At 37.5% G+C, this 19016-nt stretch overlaps 1 protein-coding gene across 1 annotated transcript in view; it reads left to right on the top strand.

The window, feature by feature from the left end:
• Positions 1-18238, top strand: part of LOC121373655 (atrial natriuretic peptide receptor 1-like) — a 72021-nt gene extending 53783 nt beyond the window's left edge. The window contains exons 17-23 of the mRNA XM_041500367.1: positions 1168-1317; positions 3071-3194; positions 4573-4641; positions 6745-6919; positions 11359-11457; positions 13885-13976; positions 17128-18238. Of these exons, the coding sequence (XP_041356301.1) occupies positions 1168-1317; positions 3071-3194; positions 4573-4641; positions 6745-6919; positions 11359-11457; positions 13885-13976; positions 17128-17187 (769 nt within the window). The 3' untranslated portion in view covers positions 17188-18238. The remainder of the gene's footprint in view (positions 1-1167; positions 1318-3070; positions 3195-4572; positions 4642-6744; positions 6920-11358; positions 11458-13884; positions 13977-17127) is intronic.
• The last annotated feature ends 778 nt before the right edge of the window (positions 18239-19016 follow it).

The raw sequence follows: 19016 nt of genomic DNA on the forward strand, positions 1-19016 counted from the left end.
TTCTTCCGTTACATGTTCTGGAACTTAATAATTAAACCATTTAGAGCAAACACAATGACAAATGTTGTTACGGACCAACGTGTAACGAATTTTAACCGAATGCGCCTTTCCATAGTTTTTATAAATGCACGAAATACAATGTTTAGATCTCAGGTGTGTTCAAAACCTGCTAAAATAACATGAAACCAGCAAATAATTAACACACTATTTACTGATACTTAATTAGTTTTGTTAATTGTACCATTTAATTATGTAAAATAGAAACATTCTACCAAAAAGAGGGACGGGACGTAGCCCAGTGGTAAGAGACGCACAAACACGCATGTATAGAGGTGTCTTTTGTTTAACGACACCACTAGAGTACATTGATTTATTAATCATCGGCTATTGCATGTCAAACATATGATCATTTTGACACAGTCATAGAGTGGAAACCCGCTACATTTTTTTTAGTAGTAGCAAGGGATATTTTATATGCACCATCCCATAGACAGAATAGCACATACCACGGCCTTTGATATACCAGTCTCGGTGCACTGGCTGGAACGAGAAATAGCTCAACGGGCCCACCGACGGGGATCGATTCTTGACCAACCGCGCATCAGGCGTGCGCATGGGCGTATGGGGACTCTTTGATTTAGGGGGGCTGGAGGGGTTGATTTGCCCGAAATTTTACCCAGATAAAAACTGCCCGAATTTCCCCCACTGTTTTGCCCGAATTTGGGGGAGGGGGCAATTGCCCCCCCCCCCCCCCCCGGGTCGTACGCCTATGGGCGTGCGCTTTACCACTGGGCTACGTCCCGCTCCTCGCATGTAGAGAGAATTTTGTTTCTTTCGTTTAACGACAGCTTGACGTAGACCAGTGGTAAAGCGCTCGCGTGATGCACAGTCGGTGGGCCCATTGGGCTATTTCTCGTTCCAGCCAATGCCCCACTACTGGTATATCAAAGGCAGTGACATGTTATCATGTCTGTGGGATGGTGCATATAAAAGATCCCTTGCTACTAAAGAAAAAAAAAATGTAGCTGGTTTCCTCTCTAAAACCATCAGTCAAAATTACCAAATGTTTGATATCCAATAGCCGATGATTAATAAATCAATGTGTTCTAGTGGTGTCATTAAACAAAACAAACTTCTTCTACCAAAAAGTGACATTTTATTTTCTAGGGATGGAGACAAAGGCAATATACTAGACAACTTACTATCACGTATGGAGCAATACGCTAACAATTTGGAGGCGCTGGTAGAGGAGAGAACCGCAGACTATCTAGAAGAGAAGAAAAAGGCAGAACATCTACTCTACAATATGTTGCCGAGGTAAGGTCAAACAAAATAAATGTATGGTCTCTGGTCAGCGCGTTCGTCAATTTTGACCCTCGCGCGTAAAAATGTTTGTTTTTTTCCGCGGTATGACGATGGTTTTCGCCAGGCTTTTCATGGTATGACGTAAAACCCGCATTTGGTGCCAAAATGCCATCGCGCATGAACTAGGACGTGCATTCTGATTTCAGTTTAAATATATCCCTGTTTTCGGTATCAAATATACCCACCTTTTCTGTGCAATCTATGCTTTAAAATAATAAACAAAATTGAAAAAAAAAGAAAGAAAAAAAAGCCGCATCGCCGCATCAATTCTGGAACTTTGGTCTGACCAAGTGGCGGAACAGAGCCCAGTGGTAAAGCGCTCGCTTGATGTACCTACGGTTTGGGATCGATCCCCGTCGGTTGGCCCATTAGACTATTTCTCGTCCTAGCCAGTGGACCATGACTGGTGTATCAAAGGTCGTGGTATGTGCTATCCTGTCTATGGGATGGTGCATATAAAAGATCCCTTGCTACTAATAGAAACATGTAGCGGGTTTCCTCTCTAAGACTATATGTCAAAATTACCAAATATTTGACATCCAATAGCCGATGATTAATAAATCAATGTGCTTTAGTGGTGTCGTTAAACAAAACAAACTTTTTGATCTGACCAGAGACCAACTGGTTTTTTGTATTTTGTTTATGAACAATAGTTTAAAGAATGGCTTTATACTGTCGCATCTTACATGTCTGTGGGGCGGGAAGTAGTCTAGTGGTAAAGCGGTCACCCGCTGCGTGTTCGCTCCAGCCAATGCTCCCCGACTGGTATATCAAATGCCATGGTATTGTAAAATGTAAAACAACGTTGGATATACTAACATTTCTAGGCTACGTGACTGTCTACACTTCTAACTGTGAGACTGACTGGGAACGTAAACAAATGGAGGTTGCGTATTAGGCCTACTTTAAAAAAAGAGCAAATTCCAAATTGCGCGACTTAATAGATACCGCGACTCAACAGAGTGCGAATATTCACCCTAGCATTTAATATTACACAATAACAGCTTATATATATATATATATATATATATATATATATATATATATATATATATATATATATATATATATACATACATACATACACATACACCTACACACATACACACATACATACACACACACACACACACACACACACATATATATATATATATATATATATATATATATATATATATATTTCGCGGGAGAAAAAGTTCCTTTGCGCCAAACAAAACAGTCTGGAACCAACGCAAAGTTTGTAAATGACAAAGATGATAACGTCGTAAAGATGGCACTTCTAAACGAAATAAAAGTCTACTAACCAAACTCACACACGGGCCTACTACCGCTGGTAACTATTCTGTTACTAATGCATATTCATGAAGTAATTTTTATTCAAGGACGGTAACCTTGCCGCGGATTCGTGGAGAATTGGCGAGGGCAGAGGCAAACAAAAACGTTACGATCTATGTCAGCGACATCTACCCCAACCCTACTACACGTACAGCTAGTGAATGTTTTATTACTAATGCATATTCATGAAGTAATTTTTATTTCTCTAAGGACAGTAGCCTTGCAGCTGATTCGTGGAAAAGCTGTGAGGGCGGAGGCGTACGAACACGTCATCATGCACGTCAGCGACGTCTGCCTCACCCATACTTTCGCTAGTTAAGCTTCTGTTACTAATGCATATTCACGAAGTAATTTTTATTTCCCCAAGGACGGTGGCCTTGCAGCTGATTCGTGGAGAAGCTGTGAGGGCGGAGGCATACGAAAACGTCACCATCTACTTCAGCGACATCTGTGGGTTCACAGCTCTATCGGCGGCGAGCACACCTATGCAGGTGAGACAGACAGCACCAGCAGGCGTGGTTCCCACTGGATATCCGGGGTGGGTGGGGTGGGAAACGGACATGAAGCCATGGCTTTCTACTGACATAGCCGGCGAGAGGGGAGGGGCATAATTGCCATCACTTTTTATACTTGCTTTTTGCCCCATAACACGACTCATATCTACAGTGTGGGAGCCAATCCCACCTTAATATGCGTGGTCCCACCTTAATATGCGTGGTCCCACCTTAATATGTGTGGCATAAACTTAATATTATGTGTGGCCCCACCTTAATCAGTGTGGCCCCACCTTAATCAGTGTGGCCCCATCTTAATATTAGGTGTGGCCCCACATTAATATTATGAGTGGACCACCTTAATATTATGTATGGCCCCACCTTAATATGTGTGGCCCCACCGTAATATGTGTGGCCCAAATTTAATATGTGTGGTCCCTCATTAATATGTGTGGCCCCACCTTAATATGTGTGGCTCAGAGAATAATGGCGGATTTTAGTGGTGGGGGATGAGTGTGTGCACACACGACAAACTTAGAAAATGTGCTTATTGTATTGTTCATACACACCAAGCAAAACGTAAAAGTAAAACATGAAAAAAAAACCTGTTTATAAATGGAGAACCGTGTATGAACATTTTAGTATTCTGGCGTTTGAGATCGATTGTAAACGTATGTAAAGAAAACGGGTATGAGACAAGTATTATTATTCATTCATTTCTAAATATTTTCGTGCTTATATCCAATTAAGATTCAAACACGCTGTCCTGGGCACACACCTCAGCTATCTGGGCTGTGTGTCCTGGACAGTAGGTTAGTTGTTAGTTGGTTAGTGAGAGAGAAGAAGGTGTAATGATCTTACACGTACCCACTGTAGGTCGTTAAAATGTGCTCTGGGTGGGAGCTGGTACCGGGCTGCGAACCCTGTACCTTCCAGCCTTATGTCCGATGGCTTAACTACGACACCACCGAGGCTGGTGGAACAGGTATTAAAAGTAAAATAGCTAAATTCCAACGGGCACACTCAAGAGATATTTTAGGATGGCAATCAAGGACAAAAGGACACACGAACCAACTCCTGAAAGAGCATTTCAATCAAATTAAAAATGCGACATTAAACAAAAAAGAGAAGGAAACTGTAAACAAATGGTTTCAAAAAGGGAGCAATTTATTTGTTTTATGAGGCGAGTTTCCTTTGGCGCTTCCTTGAATCTGCCATTTATTTCTGCTGAACACTGTCGAATCTGTAATTAACAGAATGACTAGGAATATAGTGGTTTTCTGTTTCAGACTACACGTGTTAAATGCATGACAAAATGTGTTCTTAAGTTTATTTAAATATCTTTCCAAAATGTTTATTCGTCTCTCTCTTTCAGGTGATAGATCTCCTAAATGACTTATATACGACATTTGATTCCATCATAGAGAACTTTGATGTATATAAGGTATGTATTTCATTGTAATTGTCCATTTCTCGACCCAGCCTGTGGTACACAACTGGTGTAACAACGGCCGTGGTATGTACTATCCTGTCTGTGGGATGGTGCATATAAAATATTCATTGCTGCTAATTGAAAAGAGTAGCCCATGAAGTGTCGACAGCGGGTTTCGTCACTCAATAACTTTGTTGTGCTTAACCATATGTCCGACGCCATATAATCGTAAATAATATGTGTTGAGTGCGTTGTAAAAAAAACAAAAAAACAAAAACAAAATATATATATATATATATATATATATATATATATATATATATATATATGTTGCAGTCAATGTCTATAATCAGTCAATATGTATAATTTTCAGTCAATATGTATATTGAATGATTTACTCAGGCAATGTACATATTGACTGAAAATTTCAGTCAATATACATATTGACTGAAAAATTAGCCTGATTTATAGACAGATTGACTGAAATGAATTATACTCACTAATTTAATCTATTGAGTTCATCTACTGATGCCTTCTTAATCACATAATCCTAACAGATTAGAGACAGTTTATTAGTTGATATGTAGAGACTATTTACATATGTTTTCACAATAGATTGGAAACCACAGTTTGATGCCTTCGGATGTTAACAAAGGTTTACATATGTTTACACAACAGATTGGGAGCCACAGTTTGATTCCTTCTTAATCACATAATCCTAGAAGATCTAGATAGTCAAACAAAAGGCCGGAGGGACCTACCATAAACAGTCCCATGATCAAAACAAGGAAACAGATAAGAAACCAGAGAGTTGCATGTCAAAACATTGTTGTCAGTGATCTATAAAAGAAAGTGGACAGCATTAATGTAGCATGGCTCTGTCAATCTGAGTGATAATGGCAGTGAATTTACTGCATCCGTTATCACGGAGCTGAAGCTTCTATGGCCTGACCTTCTGATGGTTCATGGTAAGCCCAGACATCCTCAAAGTCAAGGCTCTGTGGAACGATTAAACTGTGACGTGAAGGACATGCTCACTGCATGGTTAGGGGACAATAACTCAACAGACTGGCCAATGGGACTTCGTTTTGTACAATTCCAAAAGAACAGCAGCTACCATTTTGGAATCAAACAATCACCATACAAAGCCTTGTTTGGAACTGAAGTCAAAGTTGGATTGCGTTCCAATACCCTTCCAACAGAAATTCTCGAAAAAATGGTCTCTGAAGATGACCTTATTGCAGCATATGCCACCCGTCAATAAAATACTAAGTAAACCTCAACACGACTCTCGTTTTCTTTAATTAAGCAGTCAGTCAATCTGTCTATATACATATTGACTGATTATAGACATTGACTGTAACATATATAATAAAATACTAAGCAAACCTCAACACGACTCTCGTTTTCTTTAATTAAGCTGTCAGTCAATCTGTCTATATACATATTGACTGATTATAGACATTGACTGTAACATATATAATAAAATACTAAGTAAACCTTAACACGACTCTCGTTTTCTTTAATTAAGCAGTCAGTCAATCTGTCTATAAATCAGGCTAATTTTTCAGTCAATATGTATATTGACTGAAATTTTCAGTCAATATGTGCATTGCCTGAGTGAATCAGTCAATATACATATTGACTGAAAATCTCAGTCAATATACATATTGACTGATTATAGACATTGACTGTAACATATATATATATATATATATATATATATATATATATATATATATATATACACGTAGAACGTACTGTCTTCAACAGATTTGGTTCTTGAGGAACGTGTAACACCTTAACCGCGATATTTTCTTCTTTTTGTTTTTCTAATCCCACTGCCTTTCTATCTTTGAAATCCACCTAACTTCGCCCCCATCTGGCAGGTCCTCCTGTATTTTAACTTATTTCGCAGTCCACCTCCACATCCCAGTTCTTGTCTCCGTTCCACGAAGTGATTTTAGCGCTACGATCATCTTAGGTGTATAACTCCCTTATACACTTACGTTTATCACAGCGCTAAGATCAACTTCGCGGAACAGGCTGTACATCTCAATCCTCGTGTCTCCCACTGTTAGAGATGCTAACTAACCTTGACATTTGTTGGTGCAGGTGGAGACAATCGGAGATGCGTACATGGTGGTTTCCGGTCTGCCGGTCAGGAACGGTAACCTGCACGTGCGCGAGATCGCCCGGATGTCGTTGTCGTTACTTAACGCTGTGCTGTCTTTCAAAATACGTCACAGGCCTGACGTCAAGCTCAAACTGAGGATCGGTATACACACAGGTATTTCACAACATACTGTGAGTGCGTGGGGTTTTTTTGTGTGTATGTGTACGCGCGACTGTGAGCGTATATGTGTGTGTGTCTCTGTGTGTGTGTGTGTGGATATGGTATCTTTATATCTTTATGTATATGTGTTTTTCTGTTGTAAATCAGAAAATGTTGTCGAGCATAACATTTTAGCGAATTTAGCGGTTCTATAAGACGCTATTAAATGACGCTAAATATAAAGACACCTACAGCAGACTATTCCGAAAAACGTTTGTTCTTTTGGTTTGTCAGTCATTAACTGAACATACAAAAATATTGATATGCTACCGATTAATCTGATATGTTTTGGTTTGTCAGTCATTAACTGAACATACAAAAATATTGATATGCTACCGATTAATCTGATATGTTTTGGTTTGTCAGTCATTAACTGAACATACAAAAATATTGATATGCTACCGATTAATCTGATATGTTTTGGTTTGTCAGTCATTAACTGAACATACAAAAATATTGATATGCTACCGATTAATCTATGTTTTGGTTTGTCAGTCATTAACTGAACATACAAAAATATTGATATGCTACCGATTAATCTGATATGTTTTGGTTTGTCAGTCATTAACTGAACATACAAAAATATTGATATGCTACCGATTAATCTGATATGTTTTGCTTTTTGAGTACTTTTTTTATTTTTATTTTTGTTTTGTTTTTAAATAAGTGGACATTTTATACCTTTAATTTGGATGGGTTGCTTTGGGGTTTTCTTTGTTGTTCTGTTCTTTTTTTTTTAAATATATTCTTTCATTGCGAGTCTGGCTGTTTTTGTGATTTTTAAAAATCATTATTTTCGGTTGTTTTTTTCAATAAGTAGACGTTTTCTCCATTTTATTTTAAGAAATACTTTGTTGCACGTTTTGTTTCGTTTCGGTTTTTTTGTATGACTTAATTTGGTTTTGATTTATGTTTTAGTTCTCTTCCAATCTTTTTCTTGTTCGTGGTTTTTAAATAAGTAGACATTTACTACATTTTTATTTTAAAGAATATTTTGTTTTAGGGGAGTGATTGTGGTTGTTTCATCATTATTAATTATTATTATTATTATTATTATTATTATTATTATTTATTATTATTACTTATTTATTATTATTATTATTGCTTTTCCTTTTTTTTTTTTAAGTAGACGTTGTTTACATTTATTTTATTTTAAGATCTTTTTTGTTGCATGTTCGTTTTCTTTCGTGGGTTTTTTTTGTTGTTTAGTTTAGTTTTGGTTTATGTTTTAATTCTGTTTTGTTGTTCATGGTTTGTTTAGGGCTTTTTATTATTATTATTTTTATTTTAAATAAGTTAACGTTTTCATGATTTGATTTTGTTTTATTGTTTAAATAAGTAGACATTTTATTTTATTTTGTTTTATTTTGTTTTTTGTTGTTGTTGTTTGGTTTTGGCTTGGTTCTGTTCTTTTTCTTTCTTTCTTTCTTTAAGAAAATTTTGTTGCAATGTCAGTCTGTTGTTTTGGTTTATATTTTGTTTTGATTTAATTTAGTTCTGTTTTGTTCTTGCTCTTGTTCTTGTTCTTATTCTTATTCTTATTCTTATGTTCTGTTGTATTCTAGGTCTATTCTTGTATTTGTGTTTCTTTTTGTGTGGGTTTTTTTTTTTTTTAATAAGTGGATGTTTTTTACATTTTACTTCAAAGAATATTTTGTTGCGGTTTTGGTTTCTCTTCTGATCTGTTCTATTTCGATCTGATCTGTTCTGATTCTTATTTTCTGTTCTGTTCTGTTCTGATCTGTTCTGTTCTGTTCTGTTCTGGTTCTTGTTTTCTGTTCTATTCTGATCTGTTCTGTTCTGTTCTGCTCTGGTTCTTGTTTTGTGTTCTGTTCTGATCTGGTTCTTTTTTCTGATCTGTTCTGTTCTGTTCTGTTCTGTTCTGGTTCTTATTTTCTGTTCTGTTCTGATCTGTTTTGTTCTGTTCTGGTTCTTTTTTCTGTTCTGTTCTGTTCTGATCTGTTCTGTTCTGATATGGTTCTTTTTTCTGATCTGTTCTGTTCTGTTCTGGTTCTTGTTTTCTGTTCTGTTCTGATCTGGTTCTTTTTTTCTGATCTGTTCTGATTTGTTCTGTTCTGTTCTGGTTCTTGTTTTCTGTTCTGTTCTGATCTGGGGTTTTTTTTCTGATCTGTTCTGTTCTGTTCTGGTTCTGATTCTTGTTTTCTGTTCTGTTCTGATCTGGTTCTTTTTTTCTGATCTGTTCTGCTCCGATCTGTTCTGTTCTGATTCTTATTTTCTGTTCTGTTCTGATCTGTTTTGTTCTGTTCTGGTTCTTTTTTCTGTTCTGTTTGTTCTGTTCTGTTCTGGTTCTTATTTTCTGTTCTGTTCTTTGTTCTGTTGGTTCTGGTTCTGTTCTGATCTGTTCTGTTCTGATATGGTTCTTTTTTCTGATCTGTTCTGTTCTGTTCTGGTTCTTGTTTTCTGTTCTGTTCTGATCTGGTTCTTTTTTTCTGATCTGTTCTCTTCTGATCTGGTTTTTTTTTTCTGTTCTGTTCTGATCTGGGGTTTTTTTCTGTTCTGTTCTGTTCTGGTTCTGATTCTTGTTTTCTGTTCTGTTCTGATCTGGTTCTTTTTTTCTGATCTGTTCTGCTCCGATCTGTTCTGTTCTGATTCTTATTTTCTGTTCTGTTCTGATCTGTTTTGTTCTGTTCTGGTTCTTTTTTCTGTTCTGTTTTGTTCTGTTCTGGTTCTTGTTTTCTGTTCTATTCTGATCTGTTCTGTTCTGGTTCTTGTTTTCTGTTCTGTTCTGATCTGGTTCTTTTTTCTGTTGTTCTGTTCTGGTTTTTTTTTTTTCTGATCTCTTCTGTTGTTTTCTGTTCTGTTTTCTGATCTGGTTCTTTTTTTTCTGATCTGTTCTGTTCTGTTCTGGTTCTTATTTTCTGTTCTGTTCTGATCTGTTTTTTTTCTGTTCTGGTTCTTTTTTCTTGTTTTCTCTTTTGATCTGTTCTGTTCTGGTTCTGTTTTCTGTTCTGATTGTTCTGTTCTGTTCTGATCTGTTCTGTTCTGATCTGGTTCTTTTTTTTGATCTGATCTGTTCTGATTCTTATTTTTCTGTTCTGTTCTGTTCTGGTTCTTGTTTTCTGTTCTGTTCTGTATCTGGTTCTTTTTTTGATCTGATCTGTTCTGTTCTGTTCTGTTCTGCTTGTTCTTATCTGTTTTTTTTTCTGTTTCTGTTCTGTTCTGATCTGAGGTTTTTTTTCTGATCTCTCCTGATCTGTCCTAATACATACTGTTTTCATACATAAGATAACATTTTTGGTTCTTTTTTTCTGATCTGTTCTCTTCTGTTTTGATCTCTTATGTTCTGTTCTGGTTCTTGTTTTCTGTTCTGTTCTGATCTGGTTCTTTTTTTCTGGTCTGTTCTGTTCTGTTCTGTTCGGTTCTGTTCTGGTTCTTGTTTTCTGTTCTGTTCTGTTCTGTTCTGGTTCTTGTTTTATGTTCTGTTCTGCTCTGTTGTGTTGTTCTGTTTTGACTCTTGATCTTAGTCTTTAAATAAGTAGATGTTTTCTACATTTTTATTTTAGAGATAATTTTATTACAGTGTCAGTCTTTTGATTTTGTTTATTTTTTGTTCTGATTCTCCGTTCTATTGTGTTTTGGTTCTGGTTCTTGGTATTGTTTTTGGTTTGTTATTGAATGTATTAAGTAGACGTTTTTAAAAGTATTTTGTTTTAGGACAAGTCTCTCTTTCTTCTCTTTTTTGTTTTTGTTTTGTTTTTACTTGTTTTTGTTTTTTTTAAATAGACATTTTCTACATGTTAATTAAAACACAAATGTCTGCTTTATTTGTTTGTGGGTTGTTTAGTTTAGTTTTTATGTTGTGTTTTAATTTCTAAATAAGTAGACGTTCTCTACATTTTTAAGCAACTTATTTTTTTTTGCAGTCAGCTTTGTGTGTGTTTTTTGCTGTTGTTGTTGTTTTTAGTTCGTTATATTTCTCTTTTGTTTTATTTGTTCGTTTGTGTTTCTTTAACAAGAAGATGTTTTCTTCTATTGTGTTTTAAAACAAATTCTAGCAGGGTCATTTTGGCTTGTTTTGTGTTTTGTTTTTCTACAATGTTATTTTATAAATATTGTGTTGCATGGTCAGTGTTTGGGTTTTTTTGTCAGTTTTTTGTTTGTTAATTATTGTTTTGTTTTGTTTTTTGCTTTTATTTTAAAACATGTTGTTGCACAGTCCGTCTTTTTTTCTTGTTTGGTTTTTGAAGTTTGTTTTGTTGCTGTTTTTTGTGTTTAAATAAGTAGACGTTTTGTACATTTTTTATTTAAAAAATAGTTTGCTGCAGGGTCATTATGTGGTTTTGTTTTGTTTTGTTTTGTTTTGTTTTGTTTTGTTTGTGTTGTATTTGTGTAAAAACGTTTTCTACATTTTATCTTAAACTATTTTGTTACAGGATCCGTCTGTGCCGGTGTGGTTGGGTTGAAGATGCCTCGATATTGTCTGTTTGGAGACACCGTCAACACGACGTCGAGGATGGAGTCAAACGGACTTCGTGAGTTCACTCTATTTGTTCATTCTAGGTGTAGTATTTTTGTGGAGACGTAAAACAATCAAGACCGGCCTCGGTGGCGTCGTGGTTAGGCCATCGGTCTATAGGCTGGTAGGTACTGGGTTCGGATCCCAGTCGAAGCATGGGATTTTTAATCCAGATACCGACTCCAAACCCTGAACGAGTGCTCCACAGGGTTCAATGGGTAGGTGTAAACCACTTGCACCGACCAGTGATCCATAACTGGTTCAACAAAGGCATGGTTTGTGCTGTCGTGTCTGTGGGAAGCGCAAATAAAATATCGCTTGCTGCCTGTTGTAAAAGAGTAGCCTATGCGGCGACAGCGGGTATCCTCTAAAAAAAAAAAGTGTCAGAATGATCATATTTTTGACGTCTAATAGCCGATGATAAGATAAAAAAATCAACGTGATATAGTGTAGTCATTAAATAAAACAAACTTTACTCTTTTTTTTTAAAACAATCAAAACATTATGTAATAAGTAAGTTTAGGCATACGGGCTCCCATTTTTGTAAGGGGGGAGGGGTCAGGCTGGCTTTTGCCCGAATTAAACTTTAAATGCCCGAATCTGGTTAACAACATTTATTCATATTAACATTACTACCAAATAGCCATGTGGTGTTGTAAACGAATCACTTCGCATTTTTTGCATGTATTACGGCCAATTTTAAGAGTACAATGATGGACATGCTAAAAAGGTATCAGGTTAACATATTTTGCCCGAATATCTGTATAATTTTGCCCGCATTTGAGGTTTTGCTTCAGCACTAGAGGGACGATCCCCTCCCCCTAAATTATGGAACAACTGATTCATTGTAATTAGGACAGGGTCTTGTAAGTGGTATAACTTTTACCAAACTTATGTGTGTTTTTGTATTTCGTTTGTTATTCGGATGGGTTTCTCCCCTGGAAATTGTAACATTCTGGCCGCACTCATAGTTAAACGATTTCGAGACACGCGTTGAACTGCCGACTGAATGAATTCGGGTAGATTTATTTTACGCAAAGATATACTGATCATATAAATAACAATGCAAATACATAGTTAACAAACACCACACAAGAACACGCAGCAGCATAGGATATCTATAGTCAATAATAATTAAAGTAATGGGTTTCTTTTTCAATAATGGTGCCTGAGGCATGACGTAGACAGTGGTTGCGCGATCTGTTTGGGATCGATCCCCGTGAGTGGGCCCGTTGGGCTATTTCTGGTTCCAGCCAGTAAACCATGACTGGTATATCAATGGCCGTGGTATGTGCTATCATGTCTGTGAGATGGTGCATATAAAAGATTATTTGCTACCAATGGAAAAATGTAGCGGGTTTCCTCACTAAGATTAAAATTATCACATGTTTGAAATACAATAACTGATGATTAATAAATAAACGTGTCTAGTGGTGTTGTTCTATAATTTGTTTTATATATTTTTTCTTCTAATGTTTTCAATATGTTAATTTTTAAAATTTATTAAATAAGTGTACTCATATCCACTATCAGTATTATTAGTATTTTGTTTCCATAGCATCATTTCTTTCAAGCGGTAATATTAAATTTTAAAATCTCTACGATTAAAATCGTACGCAATTTACTTACCCAGTATCAATTCTATTTTGATGAGATAATCTAGAAAAATAGTTTTGGAAGTAGTATTTTGTTTTGGATAATGTATAAATTGGTTCCCAAATCAAGTTTGTAATATACGACAAAACCCCCCAACTGTTTTATGAATTGATCGCAGACTGGTTTTTTATAGAACCCGCATCAACCCGCATCAGACGTCACCACCAATAAAAAGAAAAATATATTATGAAACTTGAGACATATTTTGTTACCAACTGAATGTGTGGCAAGCAGCAGGCAAGACTGATCTTAGAATTAAAAGAAACCGCATTATTCATATCATTTTCCCCATACGACCTGAAAAACCCTCATATATTCGAATACTGAAAAATGCTATTCCAATATTTCAAATAGCAAACTAGTGAGCGAATATTCGAATATTCGAACCGAACACTAGTAAAACAAAATGTGTTCCCGGAACACTACCAGGAACAAGAGACAACCATATATTTTTTAATGTAATATTATTTTGAAATAATACAAATTTAACAAAAACAAACAAACAAACAAAAACAATGAAAAAAAGAAAAAGAAAAAGTAATATAAAAAACCCCACGCAAAACACACACACACACACACACACACACACAGAGAGAGAGAGAGAGAGAGAGAGAGAGAGAGAGAGAGAGAGAGAGAGAGAGAGAGAGAGAGAGAGAGAGAGAGAGAGCTGACCTACCCCACCTATTTGTTTTTCAGCACGTTCCCCCAATAACACATTTTTCTTGGGTAAAATAACCCACACCTATCATATGGTTATGATATTGTCAGGGACTACTTTGTGTTGTAGCACTGCGAATTCACGTGAGTGAGGAAGCGAAGAAAGCTCTGGATGACTTCGGAACTTTCGAACTGGAACTTAGAGGACCAGTAGAAATGAAGGTACGTAACAATTTAGTATCCTCTGTACGGGAAATGGTATATTGTGTATGGAAAATAGTATCCTCGGTATGAAAAATAATATATTGTTGTGGAAAACAGTATCGTCTGTAAGACATTTGTAGTATATTATTGTAGGAAAATATCTTCTCTATGTATACTAGAAACTTCTGTATGAAAATAGAATTTTCTGTATGAAAAAAATAGTAAATTATTGTGGAAGAAATATATATTTTGTATGAACAAATAGTATGTTATTGTCGAAGATATGTATCTTCAGTATGGAAAATAGTATATTATTGTCGAAGATATGTATCTTCAGTATGGAAAATAGTATATTATTGTGGGAAAATTGTATCTTCAGTATGGAAAATAGTATTTTATGTCTGAAAAAAGTTATCTTATGTATGAAAACAGTATCTTATGAATAAAACAAACTATCTTATTTATTGAAAGAAGTATCGTCTGTATGAGAAATAATATCTTATGTTTGGAAATAGTATCGTAACTAATATTATTTTATGCATGGAAAATTGTATCTTCTCTATAACAACAGTATATTATCGTGGGGCATTGCATCTGAAATAGTATAATCGGTATGGAAAATAGTATCTTTTTTTTAGATTTTGTTTTATCTTATGTATGAAAACAGTACCTTGTGAATAACCCCCCCCCCCCCCCCCCCCCCCCCCCCCCCCCCCCCCCCCCCCCCCCCCCCAGGCCCCCCCCCCCCCCATATCTTATGTATTAAATGAAGTATCTTTTGTATGAGAAATAGTATCTTATGTTTAGAAAATAGTATCTTAAGTATGGAAAAAATTATATCTTCTTTGTAGAAAAAACCCCCAGTATCTTTTGTACGGTAAACAGTATCTTCTATGTGGAAAATAGTATCTTGTATATGAAAACAATATTGTATGTATATTGCAACATGCCTCTCAAAATTATGAGAACGGTCGTTTTGTTCGCGCGTCTAATTTTGCGTAATCTATTTTCGCGCACTGTTTACATGAATAGAACAGATTACGCAACCAGGAAATGGGTTACCTGGATTATTTCTGAGTACCGATAAATGGGTCACGAACATTTTCAGTTCTTAGAGGCCTGTTGCAATGGGTCAAATAAATTGTGCCCTGGACGTATTTCATCGAATAAGCCCTCTCTCTCTCTCTCTCTCTCTCTCTCTCTCTCTCTCTCTCTCTCTCTCTCTCTCTCTCTCTCTCTCTCTCTCTCTCTCTCTCTCTCTCTCTCTCTCTCTCTCTCTCTCTCTCTGTTCTGTCTCTCTCTGTCTCTGTCTCTTCCTCTGTTCTGTCTCTCTTTTTCGGTCTCTCTCTCTCTCTCTCTCTCTCTCTCTCTCTCTCTCTCTCTCTCTCTCTCTCTCTCTCTCTTCTGTCTCTCTCTCTGTTTCTCTCTCTGTCTCTCTCCCTCTACCACACCCCCCCCCCCCCTTCTCTCTCTCTCTCTCTCTCTCTCTCTCTCTCTCTCTCTCTCTCTCTCTCTCTCTCTCTATCTATCTATCTATATATATATATACTCTTCAAAAAAAGAAACGCAAAAGGGTACAAATGGGTTATAACTCCGATTTTATGTTTCCTACCGGTTGTCATGCTTTGTGAATATAAGGTCATTGCATGTCCCAAACACATTCCCACGGTAAATTCGATAAAACGCAGCTACTGTACAATAAAGTTCCAAAATGTGAATATTCGCAAAAACGCAGCCACGTGCAAACCATGTCACCACTGCACGTGCGTTGTCTGCACGTGCAACATGAACACCGACAGTATAAAAGTGCAGGGTGTTCGCTTGCCTGGCCTCTGTATCTGGCCAACAGGTGACAATCCAGGACATGCCACGTCTCAGTGAACCGCAGAGAAAAGAAACAATGCCATCGGCCGACTAGACGCAGGCGAATCCAGAACGGCCGTTTGCCAGGGCATTCCATGTGTCCCCAAGCACCATCTCCAGACTGTGGGACCGTTACCAGCAACATGGATCAACACGTGACCTCCCTAGATCCGGTCGACCACGGGTCACTACCCCCGGGCAGGACCGCTACATCCGGGGTACGCCACCTTTCGGGAACGATTGACTACTGCCACCTCCACAGCCCGCAGCAATACTCCACACCGCAGGTTTGCGCAGGATATCCGACCAGACCGTACGGAACCGCCTACGTGAGGTAGGAATTCGTGCCAGACGTCCAGTTCGAGGTGTCATCTTAACACCACAACACCGTCGACTCCGACTGCAGTGGTGCCAGATTCATCGACAATGGCCTCAACTGCGATGGAGACAGGTGTGGTTCAGTGACGAGTCCCGATTTCTGCTCCGACGTCATGATGGAAGATGTCGCGTGTATAGGCGTCGTGGTGAACGTTATGCGGCAAAACTGCGTGCAGGAAGTGGACAGATTCGGCGGGGGTAGGTAGGTCATGGTGTGGGCAGCCATCTCACACACTGGCAGAACTGACCTGGTCCACGTGCAGGGCAACCTGAATGCACAGGGCTACATTGACCAGATCCTCCGGCCACACATCGTTCCAGTTATGGCCAACGCCAACGCAGTGTTCCAACATGACAACGCCAGGCCTCACACAGCACGTCTCACAACGGCTTTCCTACAGAAACAACAACATTAATGTCCTTCCTTGGCCATCGATATCACCGGATTTGAACCCAATTGAGAATCTATGGACGAGTTGGGACCGACGCCTCCGACAGCGACACCCACAGCCCCAGACCCTGCCCGAGCTGGCAGCAGCCTTGCGCAGGCCGAGTGGGCCACCATCCCCCGGGACGTCATCCGTACTCTGGTTGCTTCAATGGGCAGGCGGTGCCAGGCAGTTGTCAACACACGCGGAGAGGCCACACCCGGTATTGACTCCAGATGACCTTGACCTTGATGGTGTGTCCTATCACTTACTCACAATGGACTAGAGTGAATTGTGAACACTCCTGCAACATTTGGTAATTATCGGACTCACCATTCAATAATTAAATCAATTCTCCAAATGTTACGACAATGTGGTTTTGCGTTTCTTCTTTTGAAGAGTATATATATATATATATATATATATATATATCTATATATCTATATATCTATATATATGTGATTTTTTATATTTTTTATTGTATTGTCTTTTTTTCTTAGGGTAAAGGGACGGTGATCACGTACTGGTTGCTAGGAATCAATACTCCTAAACCGTCATGACGAGACTTGACCTCTATGCAGTTTTCATACGAACGTGTTTTATAAAACTCTGCATGTTAGCACTGACCGATCAAAGGAAAGGAATGTGGGGAGTCGAGAACAAACATCCCAGTGTCCTTCAGAAACGGATGCTAACAGAAAAAGAGTGTGTTGTATATAGGGATGGATATTGTGAGAATTGTCGCTGTCTGAGTCACGATACGTATATAATATGAAAGATGTACCGCAAATCCTCTAATATAAGCTTTTATTTATTTATTTATTTATTTATTTATTTTTATTTAATTAATTAATTTTTTTATAAAAAAAATTCTTAACTCTGAGACTTGGCCTCTATTCAAGGTATTTTTCTCGTTCCAACCAGTGCAACACAACTGGTCAAAGGTTGTGGTATGTGCTTTCCTGTCTGTGGGGAGGGGCGGAACGTAGCCGAGTGGTAAAGTGTTCGCTTGATGCACGTTCGGTGTCTCGTACCAGCCAGTGCTTCCACAACTGGTATGTCAAAGGACACAGTCATAGTGAAGAATCCCACTACATTTTTTCCATTAGCAGCAAGGGATCTTTTATATGCACCATCCCACAGGCAGAATAGTGCATACCACAGCTGTTGATATATCAGTCGTGGTGCACATCCAATAGCTGGTGATTAAAATATCAATGTACTCTATTGGTGTCGTTAAATAAACCAAACTTTCTTTTTTTCTTTCTATTTTAATATGTTCATTTCGTCGTTAAAAAGGCTTTCTTATACCCCCGTTGGTGATAACATCATGTGTTATTTTTCATAACACAGGGTTGTTTACACACGTATGTGTGTTAACAATTTCAAGACATACGACTGGCTACTCCTAGGTGATGACCAGGTCACCAGTGCCATGAATCCAATGAAAAGCAACACGCTGGAAATAGATTATACTGTGACGTACAGTTAACCGGACATTCATGTGTCTGTGACGCGTAGGTTAGCTATAAATGCAACGGCTGTAAATAACGTTTAGTCGATAAAGATGTTAAAATTTGCTTAAAACCTAGGTTTTGAGGATATGTAAGAAATAGAATAATACATTCGTGTCCGTTAGATACCATTTATCTCACAACTCGTTGTTTAAAAATGGATCAAACTCGCTTTCGCTCGTTAGATACATTTTAAAACAACTCGTTGTGAGATAAATAGTATCTAATGGCCACTCGTGTATTATCTCTATTTACTAATCCTGGAGAGTGTCTCTATATTTGTAAATATACCAATACTTCGTTAAAGAAGTGAACGACAATCGCAGCACATGCCAATAATATTTACATGCTTATCAGGATCGGATCCAGGGGAAGCGTCGAGGAGAGGGGGACCTTTTGTTCGCCTACGTCAAAAACAATAATAAAAGCCTGTTTAAAAACCAATTGTCATGCCCCCACCCCCTTCAACAACCTTTGGATCCGTACCTTCGTATCACAATAAAACATTATAATTATTGGATGCATTTTGACAGAATGGCTGATACGTTGCCGTGTCAGTTTCATGAAAGTAACAGTTAAAATTAAACAAGAATAAACGTACATATACGCTCATGTGTTATTTATTGTTAATTTTGTGTCTCCGTTGTTAACTAGTTTTAAAGGGACATTCCTGAATTTGCTGCATTGTAAAATGTTTCCAACTAATAAAATATTTCTACGATTACTTACATACTTTCTTGTTTAGAATATCAGTGTCTGTATATTCAATGTGTTTCTGGTCTTAATACTTGTAAGAAGCCCAAACTGGATTTTGTCTACAAATAATTTTTTAGAAGTAAAATGAAATTTAACCTATTACAAATATTAGAACGACC

Source organism: Gigantopelta aegis, chromosome 5 (genome assembly GCF_016097555.1).
Source record: "Gigantopelta aegis isolate Gae_Host chromosome 5, Gae_host_genome, whole genome shotgun sequence".
Taxonomy (NCBI): domain Eukaryota; kingdom Metazoa; phylum Mollusca; class Gastropoda; order Neomphalida; family Peltospiridae; genus Gigantopelta; species Gigantopelta aegis.